Below are 22,029 nucleotides of genomic sequence, written 5' to 3'. Positions count from 1 at the left end.
ACCTGCAGATTGCCACTCCTCGCACTACCCAGCAGAGGCTGGAGCACTGTGCGTGGGGCCAGACTGGGGAGGGGGAGGTGGGCGCTGGGCTGCCCGGCACTGGGCAGAGAACATATGGTGCCAACGGAGTGCCTCGGGTGGGGAGGATGGGTGCGTGTGCTTGGAGCCTGGGTCATGTCTGCACCTGTCCCAGTTGCCTGGCAGATTGGCAAGGCAGGCTGGCAGAGCCTGCGTGCGTAGGAGGCAGCCGGCAGCAGCGCCATGTGCTAACGACCTCACAGCCAGACTCCCCCTGGTTAGTGCTGAGTGTCAGAACCACCCCCAGAACCTCAGTTAAGCAAATAGGTTGGTTTCCATGGAGATGTGGCATATTTTCTCCATGGCAACCTAAAATCCTAAAACCCATGTTCAGGAATGAGTCATCTCTGGACAGTAGAGGGTGCTCTCCCACAAGGCTGACCTGAGGCCAGGGGCAGATGAGCAACTGACCACAGACCCAGAGGTGCCCCCAGAGTGTGGCTGGGGCCTGCGGGGACTGAGTCGGGCCGTTTAACCACTTCCCGCCCACCTGTGCAATTTGAAGAGCTGGCGAGGCTGCAGGAGGCCCTGTGTGAAGGTGGCACCCCCCAGCCGGGGCCCTCAGGGCAAGGCTAGCATGGAGGGGATCCCTGACCCCCGAAGCAGGGTCCAGAACAGAGGAGGCAGGCACTGGCCCGGCGGGGTGGACACACAAGAGTTAACAGGCGGGTGTGACAGGCGGACCGCCCTCAGGAAGTGTTACTCACTGGGTATGTGCGTGCCTTGCCTTGGGGTTGGATTCTCTTCCTGAAGCCGAAGGAGCTCCCAGCCATGGAAAGCCCTGGAGAGTCAGGCATGGGCCCTCCTGGAGCCCCCAGCCCATCCAGCTTCACTCCTGGGCACCTGGAGACAGAAAAGTTAGTGAAGTTGGCAGGGCAGCCAGGTGGGGCAGGGAGGGGCTGCGAGAAGAGGGCCTATCCGGGGACAGAGAAGGTGGGAAACCTGGGAGGGGGGAAGAGGAGAGCAAGGGTCCCAGCCCCTGGCTCCCTGCTCAGATCTGGGTGCCCGCCCCCAGGCCAGCCCAGGACCCACTGTATGACGTGCCCAATGCCAGCGGCGGGCAGGCAGGCGGACCACAGCGGCCGGGGCGCATTGTGAGCCTGCGGGAGCGCCTGCTGCTCACCCGGCCTGTGTGGCTGCAGCTGCAAGCCAACGCAGCGGCGGCACTGCACGTGCTGAGGACTGAGCCCCCGGGGGTGAGTCTTGCCCCCGACCTCCAGGGACTGGCCAGCCAGGGGTGGGAGGGAGAAGGGTGGGACGCCAAGGTCCTGAGCTGCCTGAGCTCTATCCACTTGCAGACGTTCCTCGTGCGGAAATCTAACACCCGACAGTGCCAGGCCCTGTGCATGCGACTGCCCGAAGCCAGCGGCCCCTCCTTCGTCTCCAGCCACTACATCCTGGAGAGCCCTGGCGGTGAGGGGCTGGCCTGGCAGGAAGGGGCTGGAAGCAGGGAGGTTCCCCAGAGAAGCACCTCACTTCCCTCCTCTCTTAGGCGTCTCCTTGGAGGGCTCGGAGCTCATGTTCCCAGACCTAGTCCAGCTCATCTGTGCCTACTGCCACACCCGGTGAGTCTGCCTTCAGGGTGCCTGGTGTCCACGGGCCCTGCTCCTTGGGACAGCCCATCCTCCCCACCCCCTTCGGCCCTCACTCCCTTCTGCTCCCCTCTCTGGCCTCAGGGACATCCTTCTCCTCCCGCTGCAGCTCCCCAGAGCCATCCACCGTGCAGCCACCCACAAAGAGCTGGAGGCCATCTCCCATCTGGGCATTGGTAAGAGCTCCTTGCCACCCATTGCACAGATGAAAAAGCTGAGGCTGAGAGGAAGGGAAGGCTCGCAGCACACTGCCCGAAGCCCATGCCTTTCCTTGGTTGGGAAACTTCCCCTAACCAATCCTGGAGGCCCCAGTTGGTTTCTTGTTCCCTAGAGTTCTGGAGCTCCTCCCTCAACATCAAGGCTCAGCGGGGCCCGGCTGGAGGCCCAGTGTTGCCCCAGCTGAAGGCCCGGTCCCCTCAAGAGCTGGACCAGGGCACCGGAGCCGCCTTGTGCTTCTTCAACCCCCTGTTCCCAGGGGACCTGGGGCCCACCAAGCGGGAGAAATTCAAGAGAAGCTTCAAAGTGCGCGTGTCCACAGAGACTTCCAGCCCCCTGTCTCCACCCGCCGTGCCGCCTCCCCCCGTCCCTGTGCTGCCAGGGGCAGTCCCCAGCCAGACAGAGCGGCTGCCCCCTTGCCAACTGCTGCGGAGGGAGAGTTCAGTGGGGTACCGCGTGCCAGCAGGCGGTGACCCTAGCCTTCCGCCTATGCCCTCCCTCCAGGAGGTGGACTGCGGCTCCCCCAGCAGCTCCGAGGAGGAGGGGGCACCAGGGTCCCGGGGGAGCCCAGCGACCTCACCCCACCTGGGCCGCCGGCGGCCTCTGCTTCGGTCCATGAGTGCCGCCTTCTGCTCCCTACTGGCGCCGGAGCGGCAGGTGGGCCAGGCCGCAGCGGCACTGATGCAGGACCGACACACAGCCGCAGGCCAGCTGGTGCAGGACCTACTGACCCAGGTGCGGGCCAGGCCTGAGCCCCAGGAGCTGCAGGGCATCCGTCAGGCGCTGAGCCGGGCCCGGGCCATGCTGAGCGTGGAGCTGGGCCCTGAGAAGCTGCTGCCGCCTAAAAGGCTGGGTGAGGCTCTGTCTCTCCATAGCTCCAGCACTGCCCCATCCGACCCTCTGCTCCCCTCCACAGCGCCAGCCTGTCTGATTCTGTTCTGCTGCTTTACAAACCCACCCTATCTTACCACTGTTCGAGAGAGTTCCATCCCCTCTCTCCCCAAACTCTTCTGTCTCACCCAGGCTACCTCCTCCTGCTTTCCTTGCCTCTCCTCCCCGATTCTACCCCTGCTCCCTTCTCCCCTGGCCTCTGCCCCCCATCTCCCCGGTCTTCCCCTGACCCCTCCCTGCCCCTCCTCCGGCAGAACATGTCCTGGAGAAGTCATTGCATCGCTCTGTGCTCAAGCCTCTCCGGCCCATCCTGGCAGCCCGCGCGCGGCGCCGGCTTGCCGCAGATGGCTCCCTGGGCCGCCTAGCTGAGGGCCTCCGCCTGGCCCGGGCCCAAGGTCCCGGAGCCTTTGGGTCCCACCTGAGCCTGCCCTCCCCAGTAGAGATGGAGCAGGTGCGCCAGAAGCTGCTGCAGCTGCTCCGCACCTACTCACCCAGCGCCCAGGTCAAGCGGCTCCTGCAGGCCTGCAAGCTGCTCTACATGGCCCTGAGGACCCAGGAGGGTATGTCTCTGCCACCACCTCACCCTGCCCTGCCCCTCTGAGTCGGAGGCGGGACTCCCAGCGACAGGTCCCCAGGACCCTGGAATGGCCCTGCGGGAGAGAATGAGCCCACCCTCCCATCTTGCAGATCGAGAAACTGAGGCCTAGAGAGCAGTGTGTCCTCTCCGAAGCCCCGCCATGGTTCCTAGGCCATGGGGAGGGGTCACTGCCTAAAGCAAGGACTGCACCTGAAGCTTATTCCTCTCACCATGTCCCCACAGGGGAGGACGCGGGTGCCGACGAGTTCCTGCCTCTGCTGAGCCTCGTCTTGGCCCACTGTGACCTTCCTGAGCTGCTGCTGGAGGCCGAGTACATGTCAGAGCTGCTGGAGCCCAGCCTGCTCACCGGAGAGGGTGAGGGACCCCCACCCACTTCCCTGCCTGGGTGGGCCCTGAATAAGCAGGGAAGGGGAGAGGGGATGGGTGCCCCACACCCAGCCTGAGCCATGTTCTTCTGCCCTGTGTCCCAGGTGGCTACTACCTGACCAGCCTGTCTGCCAGCCTGGCCCTGCTGAGTGGCCTGGGTCACACCCACACCCTCCCACTGAGTCCCTCGCAGGAGCTACGGCGCTCCCTCAGCCTCTGGGAGCAGCGCCGCCTGCCTGCCACCCACTGCTTCCAGGTAACAGGCCCTCCACTGTGTCCTCAGAGCCAGACACCGTCCCCGCCTTTCACTTTCCTGTCCTTGGTGAGGAGTCCAGACTCTGTAGCCAGATCCTAGGTTCTAATCCCGGCTCTGCCACTGGGTTGTAGGGACTTGGGCAAGTTACTTAACGACTTTGTGCCTCAGTTTTCTCATCAGTACAATGTAGTAATAGGACCTACCTCCTGGAGTTGAGGTGAAGATTAAATGAGTTAATACAGGCGAGTGCTTGGAGCACAAAGTGTGCACTATCAAAGCGTCTCAGGCTTGTGATCTCCCCACTGGGCTGTCCTGCACCTTCAGCTGTGGCCCACAAGCCGACCCCTGGAGCTCACAGAGCTTTTGCCACTTGGTTCTGCCACTGAATTTCCACCTCCCCACCCTGTCCCTGCATAGCCCACACTGGTCCCTCAGCTTTGGAGCCAGATGCATGCCAGTCAGGGCTGAGTACTTGTTTTTGCTTCTCCTCCTGCATAGCACCTCCTCCGAGTAGCCTATCAGGATCCCAGCAGTGGCTGCACCTCCAAGACCCTGGCCGTGCCCCCAGAGGCCTCGATCGCCACCCTGAACCAGCTCTGTGCCACCAAGTTCCGAGTGACGCAGCCCAACACTTTTGGCCTCTTCCTATACAAGGACCAGGGCTACCACCGCCTGCCCCCTGGAGCCCTGGCCCACAGGCTGCCCACCACTGGCTACCTTGTCTACCGCCGGGCAGAGTGGCCTGAGACCCAGGAGGCTGCGACAGAAGAGGAGGGCAGAGGGCAGTCAGAGGCAAGGAGCAGAGGGGAGGAGCAAGGGTGCCAGGGAGATGAGGAAGCTGGGGTCAAAGCCAGCCCCAGGGACACTCAGGAAGAGTCTGAGACAACTGCTGAAGGGGGCCAGGGTCGAGCGGGTGAAGGCCCTGCTCAGCCAGGGGAGCCAGAGACAGAGGGAAGCCGGGCAGCAGAGGAGTAGCTTGAAGTGGCCAGAAGAGTCGTTTGGGGCGGGAGACGTCGCACCTGCTGAGAAGTCCTTTTAGCGCCAGCAGCCCCACCCAGGGCCCTGTCCGGTGTCTGCCACCACCTTTGTCTGATACTTGTCTCCAGGGAAGCTGAGGGAACTGCCACATCTGAGGAACTGGAATAAAGATGAGGGGGCTCGGGGGACCCCCAGACTGTGTGCCCAAGGCCCCTTGCCTCTTGTTCTTCTCCCTCAGCTGAGAGTGAGCCAGCCTGCAATGGGGAGTATGCCAAGTGGGGGCGAATCTGACGGATGCCCAACCTCTGACATGGGGAGGGCAATGGTCTCGGCTCCTTTTACCCTTCCCCCCATGGGCGTGACTGAGTCAGGGCTCCACCCCAGTAGCCCCTACCAGGCTGAGACTTCCAGACCCTAAAAGGTTCCAATGGCTCCTAGGTGTCAGGAGGATTTGGAAAGGCCACAGAACAACAGCAAAGGCTCAGGGTCCACCCCTGTCCTGGACACCCGAAGGACCTGCACCTGCAAGCCTCAGTACTCTCATCTGTAAAGTGGGGACACTATTGCTGCCCTGCTCGGTTCCCAGAAGTGTTCCAGTGATCAAAATGGGTGATTTTGCACAAGCAGAGCTCACGGCAGAAAGGGAAGGAGAGAGCTGGGCTGCTAACTCTCTCCTGGAGTCCACTCTCTGCCAGACAGGGCTCCCACCTGCTGACGCCTAGTTCAAGGAGGTTATTCCCCCGGAAATCAGGCCCTGGAGAAAGTACCCAAGTTACAGTCTCTCCCCAAGATTTGGAGTCCTCCCAGGCCCTCCAGCATCTCTGGGGAGGTACACCAGCTGGCAGATAAGCTTCCAGAATGGAGAGGGGGCTCAGAAACCATGCTCTCTGCACTAAACTCTTGGCCATCACAAAAGCTTTACCTGGCTGTGGCTTGTTGGGCCCACTGAGGTTCAGGAAAGTGACTCCCAGGATGTCATACAGCAAGTCCTTACAGGCTCCCCCACGCAAACCAGGGCATCAGGTTCCAACTCCACCCTCCATTCTAAGTCACCCACAAAGGCCGGGGCAGCCCCCAAGGAAGCCCAGAGCAGGTAGCAAATCCAAACAAGGAAAAGTGCCAACGACCAACCACGAGGGGGCGTGCATGGCCAGGGAAGCTGCTGAGAGGGTGACCACCCAGAGGTGAGGGCGCCTCCAAGGTTGTAGCAGCACAGGGGGTCCCTGGCAGCGTCAGGCAACCTGGGGACAGCGCAGGGACCTGAGGCTGCTGGCCCCCAGGTCCCTTAGGTTCTGGGGTCTAGGTAAGGCCAGCCTCTCGTGGGCCATCCTCAGGAAGGAAGGAATTGTCCCCCTGTGGAGGACGACCCCAGAGGCTCTCTCCTCAGGCACTGAGCACAGAGAGACGTCAGCCCACATGTCAGACATGACAACTGGGAGGTAGAAATTGTGGACATTGGCTTTTTGGGTTTTGTTTGTTTGTTTGTTTGTTTGTGATGGAGTTTTGCTCTGTCGCTCTGGTTAGAGTGCAGTGGTGTGATCTTGGCTCACAGCAACCTCCGCCTCCCGGTTCAAATGATTCTTCTGCCTCAGCCTCCCAAGTAGCTGGGACTACAGATGTGCACCACCACACCTGGCTAATTTTTGTATTATTAGTAGAGATGGGGTTTCCCCATGTTGGCCAGGCTGGTCTCAAACTCCTGACCTTAGATGATCCACCCACCTTGGCCTCCCAAAGTGCTGGGATTACAGGCATGAGCTGTCGCACCCAGCCAGTCACTGGCTTTCAGATGAGCAGTCCAGATACAGCCCAGTTGCAGGGCTCCCAAATTTGTCACTAGGCCACCGGCAGCTCTTCTCTTCCCACTTCCATGCCCTCCCAAGCTTCTCACTGATAGGAAGTGTCCCGTTAGCTCTTCTGTCCTCCCTCCCTGTTTCACCACTCACCCCTAGTGCCTCGCACAGTCCAATGCTGAGCACAAATGCCACAGGCGCTCAATAAATATTGTTCACGGATTGGAGTTTGATAACTAGGAGTGAGGGACAGTGAGGCAGAAACCTGGGGAATGTAAGGGAGGGCTGGGTTCTGGGAATCAAACACAGGATGTGTCAAGCTCAGTCCCAGAGGAAGGACGTGGAATGTTTGTAGAGGGTGCTCAGAGGATCCCAGGGGCCGGATGTACAGCTGGTCTCATGGGAATGAGGCTCTGGGGCCTCTGCAAGCCCTTCCCACCCTTGCCAGGCTCAGCATGACCTGACCCCCTCCCTGCCCTCCCCAGTGATGGAGCACCACAGGGGGCTGCTGCTGCCTGGATCTTGTGGTTTTTCTTCTCAAGAAACTCTGGGCTGTGCCTGGTGGGTCACTCCTGTAATCCCAGCACTTTGGGAGGCTGAGGCGGGTGGATCATCTGAGGTCAGGAGTTCGAGACCAGCCTGGCCAGCATGGTGAAAACCCATCTGTACTAAAAATACAAAAATTAGCCAGGCATGGTGGCACGCACCTGTAGTCCCAGCTACCCTGTAGCCCAGCTACTGGGGAGGCTGAGGCAAGAGAATTGCTTGAACCTGGGAGGTGGAGCTTGCAGTGACCCGAGATCACACCACTGCACTCCACCCTGGGCAACAGAGCAAGACTCCGTCTCAAAAAATAAATAAATAAAAAATAACATAAAAAGGCCGGGCGCGGTGGCTCAAGCCTGTAATCCCAGCACTTTGGGAGGCCGAGACGGGCGGATCACGAGGTCAGGAGATCGAGACCATCCTGGCTAACACGGTGAAACCCCGTCTCTACTAAAAATACAAAAAACTAGCCGGGCGAGGTGGCGGGCGCCTGTAGTCCCAGCTACTCGGGAGGCTGAGGTGGGAGAATGGCGTAAACCCAGGAGGTGGAGCTTGCAGTGAGCTGAGATCCGGCCACTGCACTCCAGCCTGGGTGACAGAGCGAGACTCCGTCTCAAAAAAAAAATAAATAAACAAATAAAACATAAAAATAAAAAAATAAAAAAACTGATTGGTCAGGGGTCCAGGCCAAATCAGCAGCATCAGCAAGGTCATGATCCTGGGTCAGAGCCTCCAGGGAAGGCAGACAATGATAGGCCAGTGTAAGACCGGTCTCACTAGCCCCATTTTACAGATGAGAAAACTCAGACTTGCTCAGGGAAAGTGCCTTGTTACAGGGCAAAGGGTTCAGACACCAGGTTCTGCAGTCCTTCAAAGCAGAAGGGCTGATTTATTTGTCCACTCAGCACATTTATCAAATGTCTGTTATAGGCAGGGTGAGGTGGCTCAGGCCTGTAATCCTAGCACTCTGGGAGGCCAAGGTAGGCAGATCACCTGAGGTCAGGAGTTCAAGACCATCTTGGCCAACATGGTGAAACCCCATCTCTACTAAAAATACAGAAATCAGCTGGGCAGGGTGGCTTGTGCCTGTAGTCCCAGCTACTTGGGAGGCTGAAACAGGAAAATCGCTTGAACCTGGGAGGTGGAGGTTGCAGTAAGCTGAGATCATGCCACTGCACTCCAGCCTGGCCGACAGAGCAAGACTCCAACAAAAAATCAAACAACAACAACAACAACAACAACAAAAGTGTCTGTTATAGACCAAGCGCCAAGTGCCCCCAGCTCCAGCCAAAGGGAAACAGGTCACATCTCTCCATTCGCATGGTGTGATCTGGACGGTAACTGAAAGTCCACTGTATCCTAGGGATTCCGTGCCACCCCTTCCCCAGCCTTTGTCCCTATGGAAAAGGAAACCAAGGCTCCAAGAGGTGACATGCCTGGCCCAGCGTCCACTCTGCAGGGCAATACTGGAACTCTGACGTTTGGATCTGTTAATGAGCAGCCAGGTCATTTCCTTACTTGGAAATGTTCCCCTCATCACTCCTAAAGTCACGGTGATTCTGTATGCAAGTTTATTGTCTGTCTCCCTCACTAGAATGCCAGAGCCAACGCCGCCTTGTTCCCAGCTAAATCTCAAGGGCCTTGAACAATGCCTGGGCCGGAATTGGCACTTGTGAGTCTATGTGGAATGACTGATTCCGGAAGACGCAGCCTAAACCGTCCCTCCGCTTTCCTGGGGTGCAGGGCGGCGCATCCTTCATCGCTGCCACCAGGGGGCAGAATGCACCTCATTCCTGGCCACGTGCAGGGTCCCCTCCGCTGAGAAGGCCATCCAGAGGACCCAGGGGACTCAGTGCTGCTGGCCTGGTGCTAGGAGGAAAGCGCACGGCAGTGGGTCCCTGGGACCTTGCGAATAGGGGGTGAGGGAAGGGCTGCATATCCCTGGTTCTGTGGGCCATGGTGATCCAGGAACCAGGGGCCTACTGGGTGGCCTGAAAGGGGTGTAGCAGAAGGCAGTCATTGAGACCCACCCCACCCTGCCACACCTTCAACACAGAGCATCTAGCACCCTGCCATGGCCTTGCAACCCATGTTCACACCCACAATTAACACACAGTGACACTGTCTGACCCACATTCCCACACAGTGTGCATACCCTGCCAGCCATGGGCATGTGCAACAACCCTGGGGCACCCCCAGAATTAACAGGCACACCCTGACACTGTCAGCCATTCACTCCTGCGGGATGGGGCACAGGGACACACTGGCGCCCCTCCTCCCAGACACACCCTGACACAGACCAGCCACCCCCTCAGACATCCCTGAATCTGCAAACACTGAAATATTTCAGCACCCTTGTTCTTGGGTTCAGAGTGTGACTCCCAGACACACACACATGGGGACAGGCTGACACAGAGAGACACATGGTGACCCCATGATGCACTAGACCTACCTGTGCAGAACTGCCACTGGCACACTCCATCCCCCACTCAGACGCGACGGTGCACACTCTCCCAAGACACAACAGCACACGGCTGCCCCTTCCCACTCTCCAGGCATTGGAAGTGCAAACACACACAGAGACACACTCACAAAGACACACAGACACACACACAGAGACACACACAGACCTTTTATACTTTGGAGCACACAGAAGCAGTCCAAGCTCTCTCCTGAGTTACCTCACTCCAGCCCTGGCCTGCTCAACCACCACTCACCCGCCCCAGCCCGTGCTGGACCCTGGTGGGAGATGTGGGTTGCTGAGAAGACCCCCATGAGGGGAGTGGTGACCCCACTACAGGCAGGAGGCAGAACAGGCAGTGCTGGGCGGGGAGGCCTGAGCTCATCAGATTCCAGCCTGAGTGATTCACAGGAAGAGCCTAGGGAGGACCCTGGAGGAGACACTGGCCCAGGGGCTTGGGCATTTGGGGCCTGAGTGGACTTTGGACCAGAGGGTCCTGGGTCCAGAGCGAGCCTTGAATCAGGGGGCAGAGGGCTTCCTGAGGGGTGGCTCAGCCTGAAGGGTGCCTGTTGGGTGCAGCCCCTGGGAGGGGCTCCGGGCTCAGCTGAGACACAGGATGAGACAATTGGCCCTTCCCACCCGCCCCACCCAGGGCCAGGGCCCCTGACCCCACGCCTTCCAGGTCCCAGCAGCTGGGTGTCTTTAGCAGGGGTTAGGCCAAGGGCGGGGGCAGGGGTGGGGTGACCCTCTTGGCCCATTTTGGCCCCTCAGGTCCTCAGGCTCACGGCTCAGAGGCCCCAAAGGGCTGGGTCTGCCTGGCTGGGTCGGGGCCGACCGGGCTACAGCCTCGCACAGCCCTGCCAGGCGAGGCCTCTGCCAGAGAGCCAGGAACGCGCAGGCTGTCCCCACGCCAGGGATGTTTTCCTGCTGAGATCGAGCCCTCTGCTCCTGCCACCTCCAGACCCCCCATCTCCCAGGCCAGGCTGATGTTCAGAGGAGGTGGGGCCCACAGCGCCCAGACCCAGCTGCAGGGTGACAGGAAGAAAGGATGGGGCTGGGGGCAGGGCGGGGGTGCAGGAAGTGCCTTTCTTGGAACTCTGCACGAAAATAGTGCATTCTGTCCCTACTCCGAGTCTCAGGGTCCCACGGGCTGGTGTGTGTCACCAAGGAGACCCTCAGCTGGGAGGGGACGGCGCTGACCTTAGTCTGGCTTTTGCTAGCACCTCCCTCCCTCCACCCTCCACCCTCCACCCCTCCACCCCCACTGCGGCCTCTGCCCCACTTTGAAGTCCTAACATAAATATCATGTCTGCTTGGGTTTCCCTTCCCGGCCTGGTCACAGCCCCCAGACCTGGCTTCCACCCCAGCCAGCCCCATGGGGGTGTGGTGCCAGGAGACAAGAGGGAGGTCTGGACCACCCAGGGAAGGTGGCGAGACCCTGAGACAGAGACAGGGAGACACCGGAGATGGAGAGGGGAGACAAAAGTGAGCAGAGAATGGAGAGATAGACCCTAGAAACCAACCAGGGGACGATCCTTTGGGCAGGAGAGGAGACAGAGACTCCGGAGACAGAGAGGGAAGAGAGGGGAGCAGAGAGAAAGAGACCCTGCAGCCAGAGAGAGACAGAGTGAGACCCTGGGGACAGTAAGGGGCAGGAGGAAGAGGGCACAGGACAGGAAGCAAAAGGGAAAGTAAGAACCTTCAGAGAAGGTTCCAGAGATGGGGTGGGGGGAGGCAGGGACAGGGGTAGCAGGGGGAAGGATGTAGTAGAAAGAGAAGCATCACTGGCAAGTGGGACCAGCCATCTGGATTTCCTGGGATTGGCGGGGGCACTGGGGGTGTCCTAGGACACGGGACTTTCAGTGCTGAAACAAAGAAAGTGCTCAGCAAACCTGGACGAGTTGGTTGCCCTGAGTGGTAGGCCTCTGGCAGACACCATGGGGACCACAGTGTCCACTCCACAGGCACCCCTTGCACAGGTGAGGAAACTGTGACCCTGAGAAGGACTGTTCCTACACTGGGGCGGGAGGCCTGGGCCCTTCTAGCTCTGACACGTGCTCTGGGACTCCCTTTCTTGTGGGCAGATGTGGCCAGATGTTCAGGTCAGGCTTCTGGCAGAAGAGGGAACTGGGGTCCCAGTTGGGCCCAGGTTGGACAATCTGGGGGCAGCCATATGCTGCTCCCTCACAGCTGTGGGCACAGGTGTGGACTTGCAGGGACACCCGCACATCACCCAGCTGCGCATTCACAGCAGTCCCAGGCATTTGCAAGCACATGCATGCACACGCACACACATGCATACATGCAGCACCCAGGAACACGAACGCGGCCTCTCACCATGGTAAATACACCCCCCAACCCTTAGCCCCTTTCGGTTGGCAGTATCCTTTACCCTCACCTGGTCTGGACCACACTTTTCCTGGGCCCCCTTTCCCCAAGCCTATTTCTCCCACCTGGTCCAGTCCCCAGCACCACTGCCTCCCCTTCCTGCAGGGATCTCCCATCCAGAAGCACACAGGTTGGGGAGGGGGAGGAGGCTGCAATCGCTCCCTTCCCTCCCAAACTCCTGCCTGGGGTAGGTGCCTGGTCTTGGGTGGGAGGGACCCCCCAGCGCCCATCCAAGACCAGGGGCCTCCCACCCGCCGCACATCAACCCTTCCTTCTGACAGCCTGAAGGCTGGGGTGGTTTGGGAAGAATTTAGGCGTGGAGGGAGGTGGGGGATGGGAACAGAAGAAAAGGAGAAAAGGAGGTGATTTGTACACAAAGCAATGTGCTGGCTCAGCGGCCTGGCGTGCCAAGGCCGTCCAGGACGCCTGCCTGGGGGGCGTCCCCTAATCATACTCGATACCCCACCCTGGCTGTTCTACTGGGTCCTCTGTGGGCCAGCCCCTCTTCAGGCCGCCCTCACCCTCACCCCCACAGGCCCACACATGGCATCCAAATCCACCATCTGCTTCTTGCCTGTCCTAGTAGCTGCAAGACAAGGCTCCTTTTCAGGCCATGGGCTTCTGTGTTCATGCTCTTCTTCAGATGAGTTCCCCTTATATGGGTCATGATCAGAGCAGGGACCCCCAGCTTCCTGACCCCCAATGTGAGCTGAGCCTGGCCTCCTGAGTTGGGAAGGTACATTGTCCCTACCCTCAACCAGGGAGACATGTTGGCCTCAGAACCCAGCAGAAAACAGGCTGTGTGGTACTAGGGGAAGCATCACACTTGATCCCTGCCAGTGGTAGCCTAAGTTGTCCTGTCATCCCGGGCTGCACTTCTGCAGAGCCGCAGAGTGCTGTTCTGAGCATGTAATTCATCATGGTGGCTGCTAGTTACGACTCAGGACCTCCCACTTCTGCCTGCGGCCCTGTATCCAAACATGCATCTCAAAATCTTCTCATCCACACGCCTGCCCACCTACTCATCTATCCATCCATCCACTTACTCATTTGTACATCCTTCCATTTAGCCTCCTGTCCACCCAACCACCCATCCACCTATTCTCCATGTAACCATCCTCCCACCCACCCATGCATCCATGCATCCATCCATCTATTCACTCACCCACCCATGCATCCATCCATCTATCCACCCATGCATTCACCCACCCATGCGTCCATCCATCTATCCACCCATGCATCCACCCACCCATGCATCCATCCATGCATGCATGCATCCACCTACCCACCCATGCATCCATCCATTTGCCCATCTACTCATGCATCTACCCACCACACACCAATGCATCATCCATGCATGCATGTGCCTACCCATCCACCCACCCATGCATTCATCCACCCACCCATGCATCTGTCCAGCCACACACCCCCCTATGCATGCATACATCTATCCATCCATCCATCCATCCATCCACCCACCCACCCATCCATCCATTGGGGGTGTCCTAGAACATGGGACTTCTGCCCAAGCATCCTTCTACCCACTCATGCATCTGTGCATACATGCATTCATCTATCTACCCATCTACTCGTGTATCCATCCACCCACACACCCATGCATCATTCATGCCTGCATACCTTCACCAACCCACACATCCATCCACCCACACACCCACCCATTCATCAACATCCATGCATCCACCCAGCCAGCCACCCACTCATTCATTATCCATGCATGCATGCATCCATCCGTCCATCCATCCATCCACTCATGCATGCCTCTATCCGTCCATGCATCCATCTATCCATATATCCACCCCCACCCATTCTCCAAGCATTTACTGTATCAATTAGCATCTTCTCTCTGCTAGGCTCAAAGACTAGCAGGAAGAATAAGACCCCAACCAACCCCTCTCCAACCCCTTACACCCAGATCCCTGATGCTATGCCCACTACATCCCCCAGCCTCACTAGATAAAACAGTTCTTGGGCAGCCTCAACCTTACCTCACACAACCTTGGGGAGGCTGTTGAGTGCTGGGCACCGTCCCAAAGTGGGCAACCAGATGCCTCTCCAAGTCTCATTCCCAATCCACCAGACACTTAGCCTCACAGAGGCCAGAGGTGCCCCCTCCTGCCTTCCCCATTCCTCATGCTGGCTCAGGCTTCCTTCCACTTGCAAGTAGGCCCAGCCAAGACATCTGGAATTTGACCTTTGACCTTTCTTCTCCTGCTTTGCCTGCTTGCCCCCCAACCCCTCACCCCCACAGAGGCTGGGCTCCTGACCTCTGATCCCATCCACCCACTTGTCAGACAGCCTGCAGCCGTCCATCCCCTTAGACACCCCAGTACTGGCCATTGCCCGAATCATGACTGGGCTCACCACACCCTTGGACCAGGCTCAGGGCTGCCCCTAAGGAGCCTCCGGAGGCTGCCTCCCCCAGCCCGGCCCGCCCTGTCGCTGGGCTCTCTAGCCAGCTCCCTCCCCTTTTCCCCTTTCCCAGACTATTGCAACAGCCTCCTAACTGGTCTCGGCCTCCAAGCCCCCTCCACCCACCACACACAAGCCACAGAGATCTCTCATCATGCCTCTTTTCCCCATGGCCTCCAGGAGGGAGTCCCAGACTGTTAGAGACAACTTCAACACCTTTCAAGATAGGCCCCTACTCCTTTTCTCTACTCCTTACTGTCCCTAACGATGTCCCTCACTTCAGCCTAGTGGAGTACTTTGTATTCTCCAAACCCATCTTGAGCTCTGCCACCTCAGTTGTCTTGCCCAGGCTGTGCCTTCTTCCTGGTATACTTTCCTCCCATCTTGTTTTTGTTTTTTTGAGACAGTCTGTCACCCAGGCTGGAGTGCACTGGTGTGATCTCAGCTCACTGCAGCCTCCGCCTCCCGGGTTCAAGCGATTCTTGTGCCTCAGCCTTCTGAGTAGCTGGGACCACAGTTACCCACCAACACACTGGGCTAATTTTTGTATTTTTAATAGAGACAAGGTTTCACCATGTTGGCCAGGCTGGTCTCGAACTCCTGGCCTCCTGTGATCAGCCTACCTTGGCCTCCCAAAGTGCTGGGATTACAGGCATGAGCCACTGTGTCTTTGGTTTTTGACTTGAGGCCTAACTCTCAGACTCTGCTCAAATGATGCCTGAGGGTGCTACAGCAAAAAGAGAACTGGAATAAGAATTAGGAGACCTTGGTTCTAGTCCCATTCCTGCCACTGATGCTCTTTGAAACTCCCTGTACCTCAGTTTCCCCATCTGCAAAAAGGCCTGCCGATTGCCAGAGGTCGTCTGACTTCATGGGGAAGGCCAGTGAGTGTTGGGGACAAGTGGGCTTTGGCTGCAGGAAGAATCCCAGCTCCCCATTGCGTCTCCCTGAGCCAGGTTCATCACTTCTCTGAAGTTCATCCACGAGGCATTGTGACTGAGTCAGGAGTTTTCTAGGCTTGGGGATAGAGTAGGGAACCAAATAACAACCCTGCTCTCGTGGAGTTCACAGTCTCCAAGAGAGGAAGCTCTCCCCTGGGGGTGATGTTGCTCCCAGGGAATATGACATTTGGCAATGTCTGGAGACATTTTGGATGGTCCAACTGGAGGGATGCCACCGGCATCTAGATAGGAGCCAGGAACACTGCTAAACACCTTGCAATGCACCACGCAGGCCCTACAACAAGTAATTATCCAGGCCTGAATATCAATAACACCAAGGTCGAGAAACTCTGGCTAGGGGAGATTTGGGCCATAAGCAATAAGCAAATCCACAAATATATTTATTTTTCTTCCTTCCTTCCTTTCTTTCTCTCTCTCCTTCCTTCCTTCTTCCCTCCCTCCCTCTCTCCCTCTCTCCCTCCCTCTTCCTTTCCCTTCCCTTCCCTTCCCTCCCCTCCCCACCCCTCCCCTCCTCTCCTTTTCTCTTTCTTTCTTTCTTTCTTTCCTTCTTTCTTTCTCTCTCTCTCTCTCTCTCTCTTTCTTTCTTTCTTTCTTTCTTTTTTTTTTTTTTTTTTTTTTTTTTTTTTGACGGAGTCTCGCTTTGTCGCCCAGGCTGGAGTGCAGTGGCCGGATCTCAGCTCATTGCAAGCTCTGCCTCCCGGGTTCACACCATTCTCCTGCCTCAGCCTCCCAAGTAGCTGGGACTACAGGCGTCCGCCACCTCGCCCGGCTAGTTTTTTGTATTTTAGTAGAGACGGGGTTTCACCGTGTTAGCCAGGATGGTCTTGATCTCCTGACCTCGTGATCCGCCCGTCTCGGCCTCCCAAAGTGCTGGGATTACAGGCTTGAGCCACCGCACCCGGCTCGCTCTCTCTCTCTCTCTCTCTTTCTTTTCTTTCTTTCTTTCTTTCTTTCTTTTCTTTTTTCTTTTTTCTTTCTTTCCCCTTCCTTCCTTCCTTCCTTCTTTCCTTCCTTCCTTCCTTCCCTCCCTCCCTCTTTCTCCCTTTCTTTTCTTTTTATCACCCTCCCTCCCTCTCTCTCTCTTTCTCCTCTCCTTTCCTCTTTTCTTTTCCAGAGTCTTACTCTGCCGCCCAGACCGGAGTGTGCAGTGGTGCAATCTTGGCTCACTGCAACCTCTATCTCCCAGGTTCAAATTATTCTCCTGCCTCAGGCTCCCAAGTAGCTGGGATTACAGGTGCACCAGCACGCCCAACTAATTTCACAAGTAAACATATTTAATGTCAGATAGTGATAAGTGCAGAGGGGGAAAATGCAGGAAGATCCAGTGGTTAAGCAGCCCCAGGGGGCGGTGTGGGATGGGGTGAGGTGGTCAAGGACTCTGGCACTTGAGCTGAGCCCTGGAGGAGGTAAAGAAGCAGAGCATTTTTATATTGCAGGAAGAGCATTGCAGGCAGCAGGAACAAGCACTGTGGTCTTTCCTCTAAGCGAGATGGGGGGCTCAGAGGGTTCTGAATGGAGAAGTGACCAAATCTGACTTGGATTTTGAAAGGATCCCTCTGGCAGGATGGAGATGGCAAAAGAGAGACTGGGGAGAGGCTGTTCGGGAAATCTAGATTGGCGTTGCTAGCCACCTGGGTCGGGGGTGGGTGGCAAAGAAGGTGTCCAGGAGTGGTCAGATTCTGGGTCTCTTTTGAAAGTGAAGCCAACAGGATTTACTGAGAGACTGGAGATGGGCTGTGGGAGAGAGACAGGAGTCAAGCATGATCTCAAGGTTTGGGGCCTGAGCCAACAGAAGGATGAACTCCTCCATCTTGACTTTTGTCTCCTGAGAAGGGGAGTCATTCTGTGTGCTTCACAGGCATAGACCTTGTAAGAAGGGACTTTCAGGCATATGGGAAACAATTCCTAAGCCCTGTTTCTCGAGGGGCTGACTGGGTCTGCAGGGCCAGCCTAGGCGCTGTAAGGTGGTTTGCAAAAACGCAGCCTGGTCTCCACCCGCCACATATGCTCAGAAGACGGAGTAACATTTGCTTCAGGCTCCACAGCTGACAAAGCACATTTGCAAACACTGAGTGCTGTGACACAATTATCACAGCCCTGCTGAGCTAAAAATCCTGGACTCATTGCCCCCATGTTGCAACTAAGAAAAAAGGAGACCCAGAGAGGGCCAGTGACTCCCCTGCAGCCACAAAGTCGATCCATCTGTGACAGAGGGGGAAGCTGCATCGGGGCAGCTTACTGAAGGGTAGAACCTCTCCCCCACCTCCCCACCCTGTTTCTAACTTCTGCTAAGAGTGCAGCGGGTGTGCATGGGTTAATCCGCCAGCCAGCTCCCCAGAGGTCATCCTGGGTGATGGGCTCAGTGCACATGCCTCCAGAAGCCTCCAGAAAGGGCGGGAAGACGACCCTGGCCAGCCCCACACAGCAGGCCCCTGGGGCAGGGAGGGCTCCACACACGTGATGTCTGTGTCTCGTACATGCATATATGTCACTGTGTGCCCCATGCCTATACATGGCCCTGCATGGGTCCCCTCACAGCCTTGCACATCCTGAGTGCAGCCCAGCCCCCACCCAGCCCCCTAAACCACGCACCCTGCCTTCCTGACGCAGGAGCCCAGGGAGGCATTTCCTGTTTAGGGGCTGCCTCCTCCCCATTTAAGCCCAGGTTCCCAGGGCCCCAGGCTGAGCTGGGGTGAGGGGAGGGCAGCCGCACACGCTGGCCCAGCTGGAACCAGAATGCTTGAGGGTAGGGGGAGAGGCTGGGGCAGGGGCTCAGTAAATAAATGAGAGGCTGAGGATGCCTGTGCCTGGGTGACCAAGCTGGTTTCCATTCAGGCCCTGCACCCGAATCGGAGGTCTTCATATGTCAGGTCATGTAGGATGCCACACCATTTTTGTATGTGCACCTAGGGTCTCAGCATGTCAGCATGTGTGTACGTGTGGGAAGGGAGTTGTCTGCAAGTCAGCATAGGTCTACGGTTAGGTGAAGGGGCAAACAGCTTGGCAGAGAGTGCACTCTTGTAGGAGGCTGGGGGTGGGGGAGGCGCATGCGCGCATCTGTGGGGCAAGAAGGGAGTGGGCATGTGGGTGTTCCCGTGCATGGCGAGCAGCTGGGCTGAGACTGCTCACGGGTGTGACGGGGCTGCTGTGTCCAGATTTGGGTCTCTGAGTCTCTGGGAAGCGTCCTCACTCCACAGCCCTGAGTCTCAACTTGAGGGTCACAGAGCTCGGCAGGCAGGCTTTTCCCACCCCCTGACTCCCAGCCCTATGGGGCCTGGGGCAGCCGTCAACTGCACCTCCTCCCCTCCTCCGCCCCCAATCTTAGCGCCCCCCACCCCACTGCTTCCTGCTCCAGCGGCCCCCGGGGGAGAGGGAGCAGGGAGCTGGCAGCCGCCCCAGCCCACTCCTTACAAGGCCTGAGCCCGGCCCCAGGCCCGCCCCCGGCCCGCCCGCAGGAGGCCCCAGGCCCTCCCCCTGTCAAGAGCTGCTGCGGGCCCGGGGCCGGACCAGTCCAGGGGCATCACGATGCTGCTGCGCCTGTTGCTGGCCTGGGCGGCCGCAGGGCCCACACTGAGCCAGGACCCCTGGGCTGCTGAGCCCCGCTCCGCCTGCGGCCCCAGCAGCTGCTACGCTCTCTTCCCGCGGCGCCGCACCTTTCTGGAGGCCTGGCGGGCCTGCCGCGAGCTGGGGGGGGACCTGGCCACTCCTCGGACCCCCGAGGAGGCCCAGCGTGTGGACAACCTGGTGGGTGCAGGCCCGGCCAGCCGGCTGCTGTGGATCGGGCTGCAGCGGCAGGCCCGGCAATGCCAGCTGCAGCGCCCACTGCGCGGCTTCACGTGGACCACAGGGGACCAGGACACAGCTTTCACCAACTGGGCCCAGCCAGCCACTGGAGGCCCCTGCCCGGCCCAGCGCTGTGTGGCCCTGGAGGCGACTGGCGAGCACCGCTGGCTGGAGGGCTCATGCACGCTGGCTGTCGACGGCTACTTGTGCCAGTTTGGCTTCGAGGATGCCTGCCCAGCGCTGCAAGATGAGGCGGGCCAGGCCGGCCCAGCCATCTATACCACGCCCTTCCACCTGGTCTCCACAGAGTTTGAGTGGGTGCCCTTCGGCTCCGTGGCCGCTGTGCAGTGCCAGACTGGCAGGGGAGCCTCTCTGCTCTGCGTGAAGCAGCCTGAGGGAGGTGTGGGCTGGTCACGGGCTGGGCCCCTGTGCCTGGGGACTGGCTGCAGCCCTGACAACGGGGGCTGCGAACACGAATGTGTGGAGGAGGTGGATGGTCACGTGTCCTGCCGCTGCACTGAGGGCTTCCGGCTGGCAGCAGACGGGCGCAGTTGCGAGGATCCCTGTGCCCAGGCTCCATGCGAGCAGCAGTGTGAGCCCGGTGGGCCACAAGGCTACAGCTGCCACTGTCGCCTGGGTTTCCGACCAGCGGAGGATGATCCGCACCGCTGTGTGGACACAGATGAGTGCCAGATTGCCGGTGTGTGCCAGCAGATGTGTGTCAACTATGTTGGTGGCTTCGAGTGTTATTGTAGCGAGGGTCATGAGCTGGAGGCTGATGGCATCAGCTGCAGCCCTGCAGGGGCCATGGGTGCCCGGGCTTCCCAGGACCTCGGAGATGAGTTGCTGGATGATGGGGAGGATGAGGAAGATGAAGACGAGGCCTGGGAGACCTTTGGAGGTGGCTGGACGGAGATGCCTGGGATCCTGTGGATGGAGCCTACGCAGCCGCCTGACTTTGCCCTGGCCTATAGACCGAGCTTCCCAGAGGACAGAGAGCCACAGATACCTTACCCGGAACCCACCTGGCCGCCCCCGCTCAGTGCCCCCAGGGTCCCCTACCACTCTTCAGTGCTCTCCGTCACCCGGCCTGTGGTGGTCTCTGCCACGCGCCCCACACTGCCTTCTGCCCACCAGCCTCCTGCGATCCCTGCCACACACCCAGCTTTGTCCCGTGACCACCAGATCCCCGTAATCGCAGCCAACTATCCAGATCTGCCTTCTGCCTACCAACCCGGTATTCTCTCTGTCTCTCATCCAGCACAGCCCCCTGCCCACCAGCCCCCCATGATCTCAACCAGATATCCTGAGCTGTTCCCTGCCCACCAGTCCCCCATGTTTCCAGACACCCAGGTCGCTGGCACCCAGACCACCACTCATTTGCCTGCAATCCCACCTAACCGTGCCCCTCTGGTCACCACACTCGGTGCCCATCAACCCCCTCAAGCCTCAGATTCCCCTGTCCTCAGAACCCAGGCTACCCAGCTTCCCATTATCCCTACTGCCCAGCCCTCTCTGACCACCAGCTCCAGGTCCCCTGTGTCTCCTTCCCATCAAGTCTCTGTGCCTGCTGCCACCCACCCCCCAGCCCTCCCCACCCTCCTGCCCTCTCAGAGCCCCACTAACCAGACCTCACCCATCAGCCCTACACATCCCCATTCCAAAGTCCCCCAAATACCAAGGGAAGATGGCCCCAGTCCCAAGTTGGCCCTGTGGCTGCCCTCAGCAGCTCCCACAGCAGCCCCAACAGCCCTGGGGGAGGCTGGTCTTGCCGAGCACATCCAGAGGGATGACCGGTGGCTTCTGGTGGCACTCCTGGTGCCAACGTGTGTCTTTTTGGTGGTCCTGCTTGCACTGGGCATTGTGTACTGCACCCGCTGTGGCCCCCATGCACCCAACAAGCGCATCACTGACTGCTATCGCTGGGTCACCCATGCTGGGAGCAAGAGTCCAACGGAACCCATGCCCCCCAGGGGCAGCCTCACAGGGGTGCAGACCTGCAGAACCAGCGTGTGATGGGGTGCAGACCCCCCTCACGGAGTAGGGGGAAGGGGTGTGCGCTGGACACATGGCCGGGGCTGCACCAGGGACCCACAGGGGCTGCCCAGCTGGACAGATGGCTTCCTGCTCCCCAGGCCCAGCCAGGGTCCTCTCTCAACCACTAGACTTGGCTCTCAGGAACTCTGCTTCCTGGCTCAGCGCTCGTGACCAAGGATACACCAAAGCCCTTAAGACCTCAGGGGGCGGGTGCTGGGGTCTTCTCCAATAAATGGGGTGTCAACCTTACCCAAGGCTTCTGACCCCCACTGGTGCTTGAGGGAGGTTCTGGGAGGACTCAGAAAAAAGGAAGTGATCTTCCTTCAGTTTGTCTGAGTCCTCAAGGAGGTAAGGTAAGATCCCTTTAAGACAGGGTATGCCTCAGAGATTCTCAGGGAAGCAGGAGCCCAGAGAGGGCAGAACCTTGCCCAGGGTCACACAGTTGAGCCCAGCAGTGGGAGATTTGGCATGAGGAGAATTTCGTATTTATTCCTCATTTTACCAAAGCTCCAAGAAGGTGGGGCTGAATCTAGGGGAGGGTTGTAGAATTAGGGCATCTGCTGAACTGGACCCAAACTGGGGTTTAGGGGTCAAAGTAGGCTCTGGGGCTGGTGATTCAGAGGAGTGAAGGAGGGGGCTAGTGGGTGAGTTGCT

The 22,029-nt window shown here is 58.7% G+C and overlaps 2 protein-coding genes across 4 annotated transcripts; both read left to right on the top strand.

Annotated features, from left to right (window-relative positions):
* Window positions 1–719: 719 nt before the first annotated feature.
* RIN1 (Ras and Rab interactor 1) lies at window positions 720–5,183 on the top strand. 3 transcript variants are annotated; one of them, XM_030918969.1, is made up of 10 exons: window positions 720–935; window positions 1,094–1,274; window positions 1,377–1,491; window positions 1,571–1,643; window positions 1,755–1,846; window positions 2,002–2,739; window positions 3,218–3,337; window positions 3,598–3,729; window positions 3,846–3,997; window positions 4,496–5,183. In XM_030918969.1, the coding sequence occupies exons 1-10, from the start codon at window positions 850–852 to the stop codon at window positions 4,970–4,972; spliced, it is 2,166 nt and encodes a 721-aa protein (XP_030774829.1). In that variant the 5' UTR covers window positions 720–849; the 3' UTR covers window positions 4,973–5,183. The 3 variants fall into 3 exon arrangements, with proteins under 3 accessions (XP_030774829.1, XP_010364724.2, XP_030774830.1); XM_010366422.2 differs by having other exon boundaries at window positions 723–935; window positions 3,032–3,337; XM_030918970.1 differs by having other exon boundaries at window positions 798–961; window positions 3,032–3,337.
* Window positions 5,184–19,069: 13,886 nt separating this feature from the next.
* CD248 (CD248 molecule) lies at window positions 19,070–21,631 on the top strand. The gene has a single exon (XM_010366423.2). It carries the CDS (start codon window positions 19,081–19,083, stop codon window positions 21,352–21,354), a length of 2,274 nt encoding a protein of 757 aa, XP_010364725.2. The 5' UTR covers window positions 19,070–19,080; the 3' UTR covers window positions 21,355–21,631.
* Window positions 21,632–22,029: the final 398 nt, after the last annotated feature.

The sequence above is a fragment of the Rhinopithecus roxellana genome, chromosome 15 (assembly GCF_007565055.1).
Source record: "Rhinopithecus roxellana isolate Shanxi Qingling chromosome 15, ASM756505v1, whole genome shotgun sequence".
Taxonomy (NCBI): domain Eukaryota; kingdom Metazoa; phylum Chordata; class Mammalia; order Primates; family Cercopithecidae; genus Rhinopithecus; species Rhinopithecus roxellana.
This window is presented reverse-complemented; position numbering and strand designations above follow the sequence as displayed.

Bases quoted from the DNA above. Each gene is read 5' to 3' on its own strand.
- RIN1 (XM_010366422.2), top strand. From the start codon at position 850: ATGGAAAGCCCTGGAGAGTCAGGCATGGGCCCTCCTGGAGCCCCCAGC. The intron at 936-1,093 runs GTTAGTGAAGTT...GCCCGCCCCCAG, and splicing joins GGGCACCTGGAGACAGAAAA to GCCAGCCCAGGACCCACTGT. The intron at 1,492-1,570 runs GTGAGGGGCTGG...CTCCTCTCTTAG, and splicing joins CATCCTGGAGAGCCCTGGCG to GCGTCTCCTTGGAGGGCTCG.
- CD248 (XM_010366423.2), top strand. From the start codon at position 19,081: ATGCTGCTGCGCCTGTTGCTGGCCTGGGCGGCCGCAGGGCCCACACTG.